At 45.4% G+C, this 14,821-nt stretch overlaps 3 protein-coding genes across 4 annotated transcripts; 2 read left to right on the top strand and 1 right to left on the bottom strand.

The window, feature by feature from the left end:
* The first annotated feature begins 587 nt into the window (after positions 1 to 587).
* On the top strand, positions 588 to 7,409 carry CENATAC (centrosomal AT-AC splicing factor). Of its 2 annotated transcripts, XM_082200602.1 has the most exons (11): positions 588 to 848; positions 1,410 to 1,576; positions 2,294 to 2,392; positions 2,847 to 2,913; positions 3,011 to 3,073; positions 3,696 to 3,760; positions 3,930 to 4,080; positions 4,713 to 4,743; positions 5,845 to 5,928; positions 6,065 to 6,197; positions 7,189 to 7,409. In XM_082200602.1, exons 1-11 carry the CDS (start codon positions 603 to 605, stop codon positions 7,253 to 7,255), a joined length of 1,173 nt encoding a protein of 390 aa, XP_082056728.1. In that variant the 5' UTR covers positions 588 to 602; the 3' UTR covers positions 7,256 to 7,409. The 2 variants fall into 2 exon arrangements, with proteins under 2 accessions (XP_082056728.1, XP_082056729.1); XM_082200603.1 differs by lacking the exon at positions 3,011 to 3,073.
* A 710-nt stretch (positions 7,410 to 8,119) lies between these two features.
* Positions 8,120 to 10,784, bottom strand: RPS25 (ribosomal protein S25). Its single transcript, XM_082200730.1, has 5 exons — positions 10,654 to 10,784; positions 10,442 to 10,537; positions 8,851 to 9,034; positions 8,284 to 8,381; positions 8,120 to 8,180 (listed from the first exon to the last, which is right to left on the bottom strand). The coding sequence occupies exons 1-4, from the start codon at positions 10,654 to 10,656 to the stop codon at positions 8,287 to 8,289; spliced, it is 378 nt and encodes a 125-aa protein (XP_082056856.1). The 5' UTR covers positions 10,657 to 10,784; the 3' UTR covers positions 8,120 to 8,180; positions 8,284 to 8,286.
* A 46-nt stretch (positions 10,785 to 10,830) lies between these two features.
* On the top strand, positions 10,831 to 14,752 carry TRAPPC4 (trafficking protein particle complex subunit 4). The gene is made up of 5 exons (XM_082200683.1): positions 10,831 to 11,012; positions 12,229 to 12,403; positions 12,524 to 12,627; positions 13,556 to 13,682; positions 14,350 to 14,752. The coding sequence occupies exons 1-5, from the start codon at positions 10,838 to 10,840 to the stop codon at positions 14,426 to 14,428; spliced, it is 660 nt and encodes a 219-aa protein (XP_082056809.1). The 5' UTR covers positions 10,831 to 10,837; the 3' UTR covers positions 14,429 to 14,752.
* Positions 14,753 to 14,821: the final 69 nt, after the last annotated feature.

Genomic DNA, 14,821 nt, shown 5'->3' with positions numbered 1-14,821 from the left:
TTTTATTTTCGTTGATGTGTTTTTAAATTGTTTTTGTTTTGTCTTGTTAGTTTAATGTTTTAGTGTAAGGTAGTGTCTTTGTATTGTAATGAATTGTTTTTTCTTTTTTTGTAGTGTTTAAATTGTTGTAAAAGCAATAAATATTATTTTTTAAAAAAACAAAAAACAAAACAGATTTAAGAAATAAAACTCCTGTTCTCAGGACAAGCCAGGGCTGTCACCTTCATTCAGGCCAAGAAGGGGGCTTGCTAAGCAACGAGATGGCAAGGGGACGTGTCTCCCGCAGCTGTGCCGGAATCATAGAATTGTATAGAGTTGGGAGGGACCCAGGGGCCATCTAGTCCAACCCGCTGCAATGGGCTTTGCCTCCTTCAGCTCGCGCGGGGTTCAGGGCGAAGAGCAGAAACGAGAGGGCATCTGAACACGTGCTGGATGCTGCTCACGCCTAAGCAAGGAGCAGCGCGCACCTTCCCGGGGCTTTTGGATTCCGCAACGTGCTGCGCGACGCCTTTTCCTCGCCGGCGGGGGATGAGCGCGCAGCAGCACAGTGCCGTGCGTGGGCGGGAATGACGTAATCCTGCAGTTCTGGGGACGGCCGCCAGATGTCGCCATCGCCGCGAGACCCGCCTCCTTGGCCGGCCGCTTCCGGGATTTGCAAAATGGAGGACGGGGGCGGCGGCGGGGTTGATGGCGATCGGGGCGAGGGGCCTGGCGCCGTTCCCATGGCGACGACGCTGTTCCGCTGCCCGCTCTGCCGGTGCAGCGCTTTCGCCGGTCGGCGCAGCCACCTCTACAGCGCGGGGCACCAGAGGCGGCTTCGCGGGGCGCTCGCCCGCCTGAAGGAGAAAGTACGGCCCCGGAGCCCCAGGGGTGGGCGCGGGGGGTCGGGTGAAGTGCCCGAAGGCAGCCGGGCCGAGTTTCGTGAAAGGCTGCACCCTTCGCATTTCTGCCTGCCCGGCTGCGGGTGGCCTCTCCAAGGAGGAGCAAGGAGTGGGCGGGTGGGGGGGGCTGGTTCTGCAGCCGGTCCGAAAGGGCGCTAGCTGCTCTCCAGAGAGATTTCACAGGGTCATAGAGCTGGAAGGGAACACCAGGGTCATCTAGTCCAACCCCAAGGGGGGCACAAAAATGATTGAAAGTACTCAATTAATTGAGGTTCTGCCCCCCCCAGCAGAGGCCTCAACTTTGGCTGATCTCTTAAAGGTTCAACAATTTTGGCTCCCCCACTTTAACAAAAATCCTGGCTACGCCCATGTCCAACCCCCTGCATTGCAGGAATGTTTTTGCCCAACATGGGGCTTGAACCCCCGATCCTGAGATTCAGAGGCTTACGCTCTTCCAACTGAGCTACCCTTCACACAAGTATTTTTTATCTTCTCCTCACTTTTGCTTCTCTTTTGCGTTTTGCTCAGGTGGCCGCAGCGCGGAAGATGCTCAAGCGGGCCTTGGTGGTGCCTTTTGACCCTGGGGAGCACGAGCGGCACTTCTGGTGCATTTGCTGCAGGCAGGAGGTGAAGTTGCACCTGAGCCAGGGGTCCTTGGCTGTGCTGCATGGCGGCCTCCTCCAGCACATGGCCAGGTAAGCTTGGAGAAGAGTCTTCACTCAGGCAGGCCACCTCTTGCCTGGAGCATGAGGTGGGGGTGTCTGGAACATGAATAGCTTTGTTTGGCTTCCTTATTTGCATTTTGCTTTTATTTGCTTTACCTACTAATCGTAACACAGTTATTTTTGAAGGAGAAAGGTGCACAAGCAATTTTCATAGCCAATCAATTATATACTGGATTGTATCAGTAACCCAGTTTGCAGTCTGAAACGTGGGAATCATAGTAAGTTGGTGGCAGTTTACAGCAGTCAAAGCAAAACTGGCTGTTTTCAGAGTCACCTTGTTTATACTATTTGCAAGTACATTCCAGTTTTCTTCCAATTAAGGAAACAGTGGAGCATATTTTTCATAGTTGTCACACACATACCCCAAACAACTACTCCGCTGGCCTCTTCTTTGGTAATTAGGCTCCTGGGAGTGAGTAAAAAACTGACATAGTTCTAAATGTGGATATGACTTTGAGTGGAATCAAATTTGATTTTTCCATGCTTGTAATGAGGCCCTTTTTGTGAGTGTCCGTGCCTGCCCTTGGCTTCTGATACAGACATCTTTCACAGCACGCAGAATTGCTTAAGTTGTTTTCCTCTGAGATTATCCTCAGAACTGGATAAGAACTGTAGCCTGGGCAGTCCTGTTAAAAGTTTGTGCCTTTCTCACTCTTAAGGTGTTTTGGTCTTTTATTCCTTTTCAAGCGTTGAACATAAGAAAGCAGTCTATGCATTCTGGTGGGAGAACAAAGCAGACCCTAGCCTGAAGTCACGCTTCTTGGTTTCTTCTGAGGATTATGAGCTGTGAGTAGACGCTTTGCCAGTTAGTTTATGTCGCATTTTGTTTGCTAGATTAGCTATTCCACCTCTTTGACACAGAAGGAAGCTGCTTTATGCCAAGTCAGACCATTCATCCATCTTGTTCCACGTGGGAATGATCATTAGTGGGCAATCTGCAGCCATAGAGACACCCTTGGCCTAATTTCAACAGCCTTCATCAAATACTTAGAGGGCCTGATGGTGGGACAGGGTTAGGTGTTGACCGTACCTGGTCGTTTCAGGGCTTTGATACTGTTCCTCCTGCACTGCTGGGGCTCCCAAAGTAATTACTCATTCAGGCTGGAATAATTTTTCTGTAAAATCGTTTTAGATTTTCTTGTTGTTGCACCACCTGTCTTCTGTGGTAGAGGCAGCAAAAGGCCACTGCCTCGGTTCACGTTGTTGCTCTACAAATTGATATAACTATAATCTGTTTCAGCTTCAAGGCATCACTCTCCAAAGCTCTGGAAGCTTATGAGGAAAAAGAAGATGAACTCATTCAAGAGGTGAGGACAATAATGTGTTTGTGTGTGGGGGGGTAGGAATTTGGGTTTCTCCTCTGCTTCAGGTTCTCATTGTTTCTTCTGCCTACCCCAATTCCAGGTGGCTGCTCGCATCAGAGAGGTGGAGCAGAGACGGCAAGAAGTAGTGCAGGCTGCCCTAGAGGTTTGTGTGCCCAGGATGCACATGGGCAGTATCCACCATTACGTTCACAACTGTTTCTGTGCCCCTTGCCTTTCTCTCTAGTTGTGCTGTTGCCCTGAAACATGTGATTTCTCTTTCAACCACTAGGGAAGGTGGTGAATGTCCCCAGCAGTGACTATACAAGCAGCACATCTCATCTCTCATGTCCAGTTGAGATTTCATTTCTATGGCCTTCCTTTCCTAACCCCCTTTGTTAGCACAGAGCAGAAACGCCTGGCTGTTGTTTGTGGTCTGGGGCACCCCCACCTCTTGAATGCCCTTTCTGTGACTCCCCCCCCCCAAAAATGCAAAGTCCTTTACCGGCCACTATTTGCTCTATTGACAATAAAGCATTAAAATATTCCACCTAATGAGCTTCCTTTCCTTGATATGTCCACACCTTAAGTGTTGGTTAGAGGGCATCTGTGGCCAAAGCTTATTTGCAGACCCCCATTTCCCTCCAACGCAAGAGCATTTCTTTGCCATTATCTCTTGATGGGCATTGGTCCACCTTATTAGTAGAGATTTCATTCCAAGGTTGTCCTACAGAGCAGACTTTACTATGGTATCTTGAAACAAGTGTTTTTTCCTGAATCAAACTCAGCAACAGGCAGAGACAGAGCTGTGCAATGGAGCTGCCACCGCCAATGCTTTTACAAGAAGCCCAAGGTAAGAGTTGTTTAGTCATGGTTATCAGTGGTGTTTACTTTAGAGGCCTTAATGACTCCATACACCATGGCCCCTTTCTTCCCTTTGTAATATGGCCTTTTCAATCCCTGGGTACCAAAATGTGCCCATATACTTTCTGCTTTACTCGAGACATTCTCCTGTGTTGTAGTGACTCTGCTTTTGCCACGGAAGAACAGCAGCAGCCTGGGCCAAGCAGAAACGTGGCATTTCTTGAAGGACACCCTGGATCTGCATACAGAACTGTGCCAGAGTCCGAGTGGCAGGAAGCAGGACAGTCTTTAACTTTTATTGGCCATCAGGTAGGCAGATGGGAGCCCACTTCATCTCTTCACAATGACCCATTTGTCCTCGAAAGCCTTTTAGTTTGGGGTTCTGGATGAATATAGCTAACGAGGGTATAATTACACTTTATTCTCATGGTGGCACGGATTTTATTGTGTTAAATGGTTGGGTAATACTGAGATAGTTTTTAAAAAAATGATTGTAGTCTACCTGGTTGAAGATTTTCTTTAGAAAGCAGAATATAAATCTCTTGAATAAGAAAAACAATCCACTGCAGGTGCCTTGTACTGCCATGAATGGCTTCTGACTTGAGTGGCAGAGCTCCTACACCAGTGGCAGACCAGCGAACAGTTTGGCGGTCCTTAACCTTTATTGCACATAATAGGATATGCCCCTTTCCCAGCTTGATACAAGATTCGGCTTATGTTGTGAACCACCGAGATCTGTGGAAGTAGGGTGGTATACAAATTTAATAAATTTGTGAACATGGGGAATTGGAATCGGGAGTTACATTACCTTTAAAAGCTGTACTGTATAATTAAATGCAACTCTTGCTCCTTCTTTGCAGCAATGGCAGCTGCCTCTTTATATACTTCCTCTTCTCTAAATCATTTCTACCTTGGTTTTCCCTTTGCTTTTTTGAACACAGGAACCAGCAGAGCGCGGCAACATTTACACAGGTATGCTAGCAAAGATTTGATTGCTCCACTTTCTAAAACACGATTTTGACCTGTCTTATGATGAGGTTTAATAAACTCTGGTCTTACATGAGAAAGATCCTGACTGTGGTTGCAAATAGAGAATGCCCAAAAATACAGATTCTTAAGAATAGCCACGTTAACAGAAACATAGGAAGCTGCCTTACACAGACCACTTGTCCATCTAGCCCAACATGGTTGACTCTGTGACTAACAGTGGCTCTCTGAGGTTCCAGAATCTTTCCCAGCCCTACCTGTAAACACCAGGGTTTGCACCTTGTACCTTTTGCATGTAAAGCATGTGCTCTGCCACGGAGGTTTTTTATAAATATAATTTTATTAGTTTTTTTTAACATATCATTTTCAACAGTAATTAAACTTACTTTTAAATCTTATTCAATTTTTTGACTTCCATCAATCTTGTCTGAAAATTTTCCCAATCTAATCTCTCAGTATGCATTTCTTATCTTCCCTATTACATTTCAAACTCATAACCAATATCTCTGTCTTTTTCTACTTTGTAACACTTCCTATATTTCTCCTTACAAAACTTCTTGTAGTCCTACTAGCGTAATTTGATTTCAGTTGCTCTTCAAATAATTCATATATTTCTTCCAATCTTCTGTAAATCTCTGGTCCCACAGGTTTCGAATCCTTCCTGTCATTTTGTCCAATTCTGCATAGTCCATTAATTTCGTCTGCCATTCTTCTTTCGTCAGAATTTCTTCTTGTTTCCATTTCTGGGCTAACTGGGCTCTTGCTGCAGTTGTTGCATATAAAAACTATTTAACATCTTGCCTATTAATGTCCTGACCTATAATACAAAGTAAAAATGCTTCTGGTTTTTTAAAAAAATGTATATTTCAACATATTTTTCATCTCATTATATATAATTTCCCAGAAGTTCTTTACTTTTTTTTACATTCCCACTACATTCCCATGGAGGTTTCAACCCTTGTTCAGGAAGGTAAAAAATATTGCATTCTCTGGAAAGATAATGGCCCCACAGATGGGGAGGCTGCCATTTGACACAGAGGTAAGAAGAATGGGGCTGCTCTAACTTGTCACCCTTCCATACTTTAGGGGCCAAACCCCCTTGGCTGATGGAGGAGGAAGGGGAAAGCACACCACAGATTGGACCTTCTTACGAAGAATTTCTCAAGGAAAGTGAGTATGCAGAAATTTGGCCCTGTAGTTGGGACTCTTTATTATGACACAGCTCACTTGCTGGAAATCAAAGTGAGATTAGGACTCCAATTGAGGCTTGAAAATGATTTCTTTCCCCACCCTCCTTTCTTTAAAGAGGAGAAACAGAAGCTGAAGAAGCTCCCACCTAATCGTGTTGGTGCCAACTTCGATCACACCTCTCAGACAGGAGAAGGGTGGCTCCCCTCCTTTGGGCGGGTTTGGAACCATGGCAGGAGGTGGCAGTCCAGGTAAGCCTCTGTGCACATTTGCTTCCTTTATAATGTATCTGTATTTAATGGTGGACAATACAGCAGCTTTTACATGGTAGGCTCTGTAGCTGGCTCTCTAGCACCTTGGGCTCTTACAAAGAAAACCAGATGTGGTGGATCTTTGGTTGAATCCTACAAGGCACTTATTCCCAAACGTTTAGCACATACTAGTTGAGTCTTCAACTCCAGCATTTTGAACATACACTGGGGCTTTGCAAAATGAACGCTTTCTGGTTGGCCACAGAAATTTTAGTTTTATCTTTAAGTAGAGTACTTGTTACTGATGTTATCTGACCTGGTATATTATTTCTCTTTTTTTAACTGACCTGTGTCACTTCCCTTCACTTTCATTGACAAAATGGCAAGAAGTGCCTTTTATTAGCTATGGCTGTTTCTAAATATAGTCTGCCCAGTGCTGCATGCTCAGATAACCGGGAGTCTTGATTACTATAATCTGTTTCCATAGAACTACCTTTGAATAATGGTCCAGAAAATTTAGCTTTTCCCCCCTGGACCTATGCAGCAACACCTATTCTGCAAGATCTGCACAGGCTGCCAATATGTTACTGGGCCCAATTTAAGGTTTCATTATTGATACATAGAGCCTTTAGTCCCTGATGGTGTACATTTCTCTTTATCACCTGCCCTGAGATCAGGGTAGAGGACTTCTTGCTGAACAGTGATAGCGCCTTCCCTGTATCCAATTAGAATTCCCCTCTTTGCAAATGTCAATTGTCTCTATGTCTTTCAAGGTCAGGTCAAAACACACCTGCTTATCCAGGCCTTTGGTGAATTTGATTTAACACTTTGAAAAATATATGGTACGGGAGTTTATTCTCCCCCTGCCCCCCAATTAAAATGATAATTGGCAATACACTCATTTGTAAGAGAATGAACAGGGTGGCTCTGCAATTGAAGTGGTGGCTGGTTCATTCTTTTAAGCTTCTTTTATTAACCATACTTTTTCTAGACATCAGTTCAAATCTGAAGCACAGAAACATCCTGGCCCTAAAAGGAAACGGCAACAAACTGACTGAAGGGAAGAAAGGCCTGATTCAATTACAGAAGGTTGTGCAGCCTGAGAAGAGGCCAGATGAAGACTTTTCTTTTTGAACATTCTGTATGTCAGCAAGTATCATGTGGTTATTCTGTAGTAAAGTATCATTAAATATAAAACGTGTTTTAAAATTCTACTCATCTCAACTCATCTATCTTAAACAGAGAGCTCCTCTAAGGCAGTTATTGTAAAAGTTGGGAACATGTTCTTATCCCTGGCTGTTCTGAGGGATTATTCTCCCTTTTTTTTTAATTAAAAGGCACTAGCTCACTTTGTGCAACAAGCCACATTTACCCCAAAGGGATAAGCATTCCACATTCTGTTTGCACAGTATCCAGTAGGAATATGGTATAATGCAGGCCTGCTTCAATGCCAGGTCTCCATTTCCTACAAGCAGAGGATTCACTTCAACAGCTCTCAGCTCCTTGATACCTTGCTGGACTGAACACCCCCTACACTGCACAATGTCTTGGCTGCTTGTGTGGGTGGTTAAGCACCACCTCTTCATCAGAACCCTCCTGCATCAGGGCCTTTAAATCTGGACAGCTGGGAGTCCTTTATCCCTCCACTATGATCTAATAATCTATGCTGTTATAAGGAGACTAGAAGCCTGTTTATAAATAGCTCCCATGATAGCCTCATTGGCACAGTAAAAACAAAGACTGGTAGAATCTGCATGTTTTATGTCATGGGCCCGGGACATAATTTTAAAGTACATAGCCATGCACTTGCAGGCCAGCCTGGTATGAAAATGAGTGAAGGCTTTTCAATGACTGATTGCCTATGGTCCCTATTAGAAACAAAGCTGTACTTAACTCCACTGAGCAGAAAAGCACACAAAACCTCCGGAGTTGAAATTATTTTATTTTAGTCATTTACAGAGTCTTAAAAAACCTCCCAAGAACCTGCAAAACAAACAGATAAATTAATTAGAACCATTTGCCTGTTAAATAACTGCCATGATAGAATTCCACCAAGCCATACTGCCAGCACTGAGAAACAGCTCACCTTTTATGCGTCCTCCCCAGCAGCTGGTGCATCACCCCCCTTGGTGTTTCGGGTGTAGATGACCTGGGCTCTGTGCTTGGACACCAGTTTGATTAGGCCTGGCAAAAGGACAGGACAGTTCAGTTCAATGTGAAGAACAGCAGAGCTTTTAAAAGCAACATACCAAGCAACTTCCTATACGTACAAAAATAAATCTGTGGAGCTGTAACTTGTTCAGTGCTCACAATTAAGGTAGAGGCTTTTGTAATAAATACCAGTGTTGTACTCCTAGGGATATTCTGTATTCGTGCATGCAGCACTGACACGCCAGCTACCTGCCAGTTTAGTGCCCTATTCTGCCATTGCCAAACAAATGAGAGACAGACTCCAACACACATTCATGAGATAAGTAGGGCTGCTATCAAGTGACCCCCAAACACCTTAATTTAAGCTAAGGGTAGCCAATGATAAGGGATGATGGGAGCTGTAGTCTAATAAACATCAGAGAACGCCATGTTGGCTACCCTTGGTTTAAGTAGCCACAGACTGCCCTTTCCACTGAGGCACTGAATTCTGCTATGTTGTTACCTTTGCTGAGAAGCTCCTGGAGCGCGGCTCTAGCCAAGGAGCCTCGAATCTTCAGCCTTTCAGAGACCACAGCAGGTGTGATGAGTTTGTAGTTTGGCACTTCCTTGCACAGCTTGTCGTAAGTAGCTTTGTCAAACAGAACAAGGTTGTTCAACTTGTCTCTTACTTTCCCTTTGGACCACTTCTGCTCAAGAAAGAAGGGGGGGAGCCGTTAAAGCTTTAAAAGCCCAAATGACACAGATTTACTCAAGAGTAAAGGTGCTGAGGACTTCACACTGGTAAGGTTTTAAGGATGTGCACCAGTCTGCCAACCTGGTGTCTTCCAGATGCTTGGCCCTTCAACCCCAGCCAGCACTGCAATTAGCTGCAGCTTATAGGCACTGTGGTCCAAAATGCTGGAGAGCACCAAGTGTATTATATTTCTATATCCCATTTCCCCCCCAAAGGGGCTGAAAGTGTTGTACACAGTTCTTTCCCCTTCCCATTTTCCCACACATCAAGGTAGGAATTTTTGGGGGAAATTTAAAATTTATTTGCAGAAACATTGTAAAATTTTTGAATGTTGATGACATTGAAATGAACTGTGGGGGTTCTAGCAACAAGATAAAATTTAAGATTAAACCAACAATAGATAAACTAAGGGCTATGAATTTGCTGAACCAACTTTTAAAAGGGATACAAGAACGGGGGATGTGAGGAAGTCAGGAAAATATGTGAATTTAAGATATAAAATTAAGAAAGAGGGTATTTTTGTGTTTTTCCTATATGTGCTTTTTCTTTTTTATGCATCTTTGTATTTAATGTTTGTATTGTTGTATTTTGCAGTATGTATTTTGTGTTTTTATATTTCTCTTGTCCTTGTATTTTTTCTTTTATATTGTGCATTCTTAAAACTTAATTAAAAAAATTACAAAAAAAGAGGGAGGGGGGAAAAACAAGGTAGGAATTTTGATCCAAGTCCTAGTCACTTGTAACCACGTCACATGAGTTCACCATCAAATCTTAAGGTAGGCAAACACTGCTATATACAATTCCACAGGTTCCTTTCCCATCTGCAAGTGCTCCTATCTGCCAACACAGAAGCAGACTACCCTTTGGAAAGCGATACGGGGAAAAAAATTCAGCACCATTTTGAACAAAGTTTATGTAGCCGCTCCGACAGCACCATGGTAGGCCCTGAAATGCGGGGCGGGCGCATGCAGGCCTATACAACATTGCTTCAGAGACTACTCCCACCACGTATAACTTATTGCATTTGCATATACGTTGCAAGAGAAGACGATATACCACATGAGGCTGCAGGCTGGGGTGCTTGGCGATACCGACGGCTGTCCGGCACATCGGGCAGTAAGGAAAAACTCGTTATTTATTGAAAAAGCACCATTCAAAAGCACGGCCCTTCGCCCGCCCCCCCCCAAGTGGTACAGACCACAACGCAAGGCGGGCGCGGCCCGGCCCTCCACGTGCCTTTTCGGAGCACGAGGCACGTTAGTGACAAGAAGGGGGAGGGGGGGTCCTCCGTGCACGCGCCTCTGGAGAAGAGAACGGCGGTTCCGCGCCGGTCCCGCTCCGACGACCCTCCCAGGCCTACCTTCTTCTTGGCTTTTCCGCCGGACTTGTTGACGGGGTCCTTGTCCTTCTTGGCCGACTTGCCCGCGTCCTTCTTCTTCTTATCGTCCTTTGGCGGCTGCGGGGAGAAAAAGGGAGAGGAAAGCGATGAGGAGAAGGACAACCGCAGCAGGGAGCGAGAGACAGAGAGCGAGTAGCGGCCTAGTCACGCCCGCCCCGCATTTCAGGGCCTACCATGGTGCTGTCGGAGCGGCTACGGTCGCTGCTTCTCCCTCAGCGATTTCCGGCCAGAAAGGAAGGCGCCTGTGTGGGCAGGCCGGGAAAACCCGTAGCCGAGGGTCCCTTCCGGGGCGGCACCGGAAGAGATGCTCAGGCGGGGAGCTGGGCGGGAGCGGCGTGACGTCAGACGGAAGCCGCGATGGCCATCTTCAGCGTGTATGTGGTGAACAAGGCCGGAGGGCTCATCTACCAGCTGGACCACTACGCGCCGAGGGCCGAGACCGAGAAGACCTTCAGCTTCCCGCTCGAGCTGGTGCTGCGCCCGCACGACGAGCATGTCCTCGTCTCCTTCGGGCAGCGCGACGGCATCCGCGGTGAGGGGCGGGAAGCAGCCGGCAAAGGAGCGGCCCCGGGGGGTGGGCCCTTTCGACACAGGCGGCGCCCGAGGGGGACGAGCGGAGGGCCCCCCCATTTCGTTAACACGCGCTGTATTCCCCCTCCCCCCAATAAGTATACTTTCCCCACTCTGCCTTCCCCCCACCTACCCCCGAATTTTTTATTTCTCGATAGTAGCACCCGCCCTGTGGAACGCCCTCCCACCAGATGTCAAAGAGAAAAATAACTACCAAACTTTTAGAAGACATCTGAAGGCAGCCCTGTTTAGGGAAGCTTTGAATGTTTAATAGGTTATTGTATTTTAGTGTTTGGTTGGAAGCCGCCCAGAGTGGCTGGGGAAACCCAGCCAGATGGGCGGGATATAAATAAATAATAATTATTAATAATAATATTAATATTCTGGTGCCTCTGCTGCCTTTGGACATTGAAGGGGAGACGGAACTCATGACAGCTGCTCCTTGAGCTGAAAAAGCTTCGGTGGCAGCGCACACCTGAACCATGTCCACTTTATTAGGCTCCTCTGGCAAAGGGTGGCTCACAAGGGATCAGGGAATTGGGCTTTTTGCGGCATGGAGGGGGAACAACTCCGCTAACCCAGAAATAGTACCTCGGGTTAAGAACTTTGCTTCAGGATGAGAACAGAAATCGTGCTCCAGCGGTGCGGCAGCAGCAAGAGGCCCCATTAGCTAAAGTGGTGCTTCAGGTTAAGAACAGTTTCAGGTTAAGAACGGACCTCCAGAGCGAATTAAGTACATAACCAGAGATACCACTGTACATTTATGCTTCTGAGGGTTTTTAGCCTCAGGTGTGACATTTATAGTAAAACGTTTTGACCAGCTCCCAAAGGTTTTATTTATTTGCTTGTTTATTTATTTATTTACCACACCACCTTAAACCTAAAGATCGCAGGGTGGCTCAGAGATGTTCAGTGGCTAAGCTTTGCCTACCTAAGATAGGGATCCCAAGCTGAACCTGGTCAGACCTAACACCCACCACCCATCTCAGGTTATGTCACTGGCAAATTCTGCTCCAGGAAATGACATTGTATACTGGAGCTGCTCTTGCTCCTTTACTCCACTGATTGGCAGAGCTTCCAAGTGTGAGAGAGACAGGGAAGTTACTGATGCAGGAAGGCTTGCCAGTGCCGGGTGAGAGGGAGTATTGAATGGTGACTGCCTCTTCCCTTCTTTGCAGTGGGCCATGCTGTGCTTGCCATCAACGGCATTGATGTCAACGGAAGGTACACTGGTGACGGCAGGGATGTGCTGGAGTTCCTGGGCAACCCATCCAACTACCCAGTGTCAATCCGCTTTGGTCGCCCCCGACTGTCATCCAATGAGAAGCTCATGCTGGCCTCCATGTTCCACTCGTGAGTCAGGGGTGGATGAGATGTTTGCCAGAACCCAGAAAGGGAGAGGGGTTGACTGGTTTTGATATAGAGAAGGCACTTCATCAGTTGGTACAATTTGGGGCTCTGTTTTATGCGCAGGTTGTTTGCGATTGGGTCCCAACTGTCTCCCGAGCAGGGGAGCTCTGGAATCGAGATGCTAGAGACCGATACTTTCAAGCTACACTGTTTTCAGACTCTAACAGGTATTGCTTCTTTTATAATATCTGCATTTCTTGACCTTTAGTTAGTATGGACAGCAGACCCCACTTCAGCTAGTAAAGTTCTGCAGCTACATTCAGTGAGGATGTTCCTAGAAGTGCTACTCTTTGTGGAGAAGTGGTAAAAGACAAATGTTTAATAACTATTAAGTATACTTCATTATACAAAAATCACAAGTGGTTTACAAAAAAATAAAATGTTTCTTCCGTTTAATCTAATAATAGTCTCTCCCCAGGGAGTTGTTTATTATTATTATTAATCTAGTGTTCTTATAATTTTATTTTGTAATTTTATGTTGTGAACTGCTGTTCATTTTCAAGGTGAAGAGCATTATACAAATGTAATTATTATTATTATTAATAATAATAAGTAGTAGAAGTAGCTTATAAAAAGCAACAAAAAAACTCCCAATCAGTTAAGTTACCTAAAAATAAAAGTGTGTATCACAAAATAGAATTAAAATTGTAAGAGTCAGGAGTCCAACGAAGCTTGGGTAAACAAATGTTTTAAGAGGCAGTTAAATATCATTACTGTCTCCATAAATTTCCCAAGGTAAGGCATTGCAAAAGGTGGGAGTCATCACTGAGGCCTGTTTCCGCATTACCAAGTGGCAATCCAGTGATGGTGGAACGACTTGCAGGGTGTCCTTGGGAGCTTGCTAGCTATCCTGGTCCCTAGTTGTGTAGGGCTTTAAAACCAACAAAACCTTGGTAGCTAATAGTTAACTTTCTCTTCCTTTGCTGTTCCATCTGCCTGGTACCTGGCATTTGATATCTGCCTTTGCCTTGCAGGGTCTTTATTGAGGAAGAATGACAAGGAATGAACCTTTTTGTGCATTTTAAAATCACTCAAGCCAGTTGTATGTGTTGCTTTGGATGTGGCTTGCTCTAACTCTGTTTTTCATATCCTCAGGGATAAAATTTGTGGTGCTTGCTGATCCACGGCAGTCTGGGATAGATTCCCTTCTGCGCAAGATTTATGAGATTTATTCAGACTTTGCTCTGAAAAATCCTTTCTACTCCTTGGAGATGCCAATCAGGTAGAGATCAAATGCACATTCTCACAGTAAAACCCTCCCTTACTAAAATTGATTCCCCCCACCATGTGTTTAGAAAGCAATGTACATGAGTATTACAAGAGAGAAAAGCCCTCCTGGCTCCTGAACCCCTCAGTTTAGTCCCCGGGATGCTGGCAAATCCCATGAACAACTGTGGAATGTGATCACAATAGATAGGTAGTGTCACATTAGATAGTGTATGAGGCCTAGTAAGTCTGCATGCCTCCAGTTTGTTATATGCCCTCACACTGAGACATGTTACTGAACACTTCATGCCTGGGGAGCATTTTCCACAGTGCCAGTGTTGATTCAAGAAGTTAAGCTTATCAAGGAGAGCAAACAGAAGCATCTTCAACAGGACCTGGAAGCCTGTAAGGGCCTTCCAGCTTCCATCATCCCTGACTACGGGTCATGTTTGTTGGGACTGATGGGAGTAGAGTCTAACAACGTCTAGAGGGTCCCCAAGGTTGATCTTCAGGCTGCATTGACATGGTATTTCATACCTTACTAATGCTGAATCACACAGTTGCACTCCGTTCAGACATTCATCCCAGACTGAGAATAAAATGGAAAATGGGTGACTTACTGTTCTAAACCTGCTCCAGTGTGGTTATGTTCTAGTTCTCTTGTGTTTGTTTCACCATTTCAGATGTGAGCTCTTTGATCAGAACTTGAAGCTTGCGCTGGAGGTAGCAGAGAAAGCGGGGCCTTTTGGGCCAGGATTGTAGGGTGGATTTATCCCACTTCAGTCACCCAGTGGACTAAACAACTAAAATATGAGTCAGACAGATGACCAACCATCTGTTCGTAGCCACCTTGACTGCAATTCCAGAGCACAGAACAGGGAGTATTGCTGTTGAGTGGATGTGGTTGGTGCTGAATCTTGGCTGCTGCTGAAGGAAGCTGGCTGGCAGCTTGAAAGGAAACATGAGAGCTACACCATTCCTTCAAGAGTGGTGCATGTACATATATGTCTGCTGCAATGTATTCTTTTAATTTATAACTGAAGCACTGTATGTTTGCAAATGTAAATAAAGCATTCCTTAAAGGAAGAGGAAGGACTTGATTCTTGAGCTGGGAATGAATTATCTGGCGTTCAGCATCCAGGGAGGGTAAAAGCC

This window comes from Podarcis vaucheri (assembly GCF_965113315.1).
Source record: "Podarcis vaucheri genome assembly, chromosome: 15".
Lineage (NCBI taxonomy): Eukaryota > Metazoa > Chordata > Lepidosauria > Squamata > Lacertidae > Podarcis > Podarcis vaucheri.
The sequence above is the reverse complement of the archived record's forward strand: the minus strand, read 5'-3'. Positions and strand labels throughout refer to the sequence as shown.

Excerpts from the sequence above, each read along its gene's own strand:
- RPS25 (XM_082200730.1), bottom strand. Across the intron at positions 9,035-10,441 it reads GCGGAAAAGCCAAGAAGAAG|AAGTGGTCCAAAGGGAAAGT; the intron begins GTAGGCCTGGGA and ends TTTCTTGAGCAG. Across the intron at positions 8,382-8,850 it reads CCAGGAGCTTCTCAGCAAAG|GCCTAATCAAACTGGTGTCC; the intron begins GTAACAACATAG and ends TCCTTTTGCCAG.
- TRAPPC4 (XM_082200683.1), top strand. The coding sequence starts at position 10,838 with ATGGCCATCTTCAGCGTGTATGTGGTGAACAAGGCCGGAGGGCTCATC. Across the intron at positions 11,013-12,228 it reads GCAGCGCGACGGCATCCGCG|TGGGCCATGCTGTGCTTGCC; the intron begins GTGAGGGGCGGG and ends CCTTCTTTGCAG. Across the intron at positions 13,683-14,349 it reads TCCTTGGAGATGCCAATCAG|ATGTGAGCTCTTTGATCAGA; the intron begins GTAGAGATCAAA and ends TCACCATTTCAG.
- CENATAC (XM_082200602.1), top strand. The coding sequence starts at position 603 with ATGTCGCCATCGCCGCGAGACCCGCCTCCTTGGCCGGCCGCTTCCGGG. Across the intron at positions 1,577-2,293 it reads CTCCTCCAGCACATGGCCAG|CGTTGAACATAAGAAAGCAG; the intron begins GTAAGCTTGGAG and ends TTCCTTTTCAAG. Across the intron at positions 6,198-7,188 it reads GGCAGGAGGTGGCAGTCCAG|ACATCAGTTCAAATCTGAAG; the intron begins GTAAGCCTCTGT and ends TACTTTTTCTAG.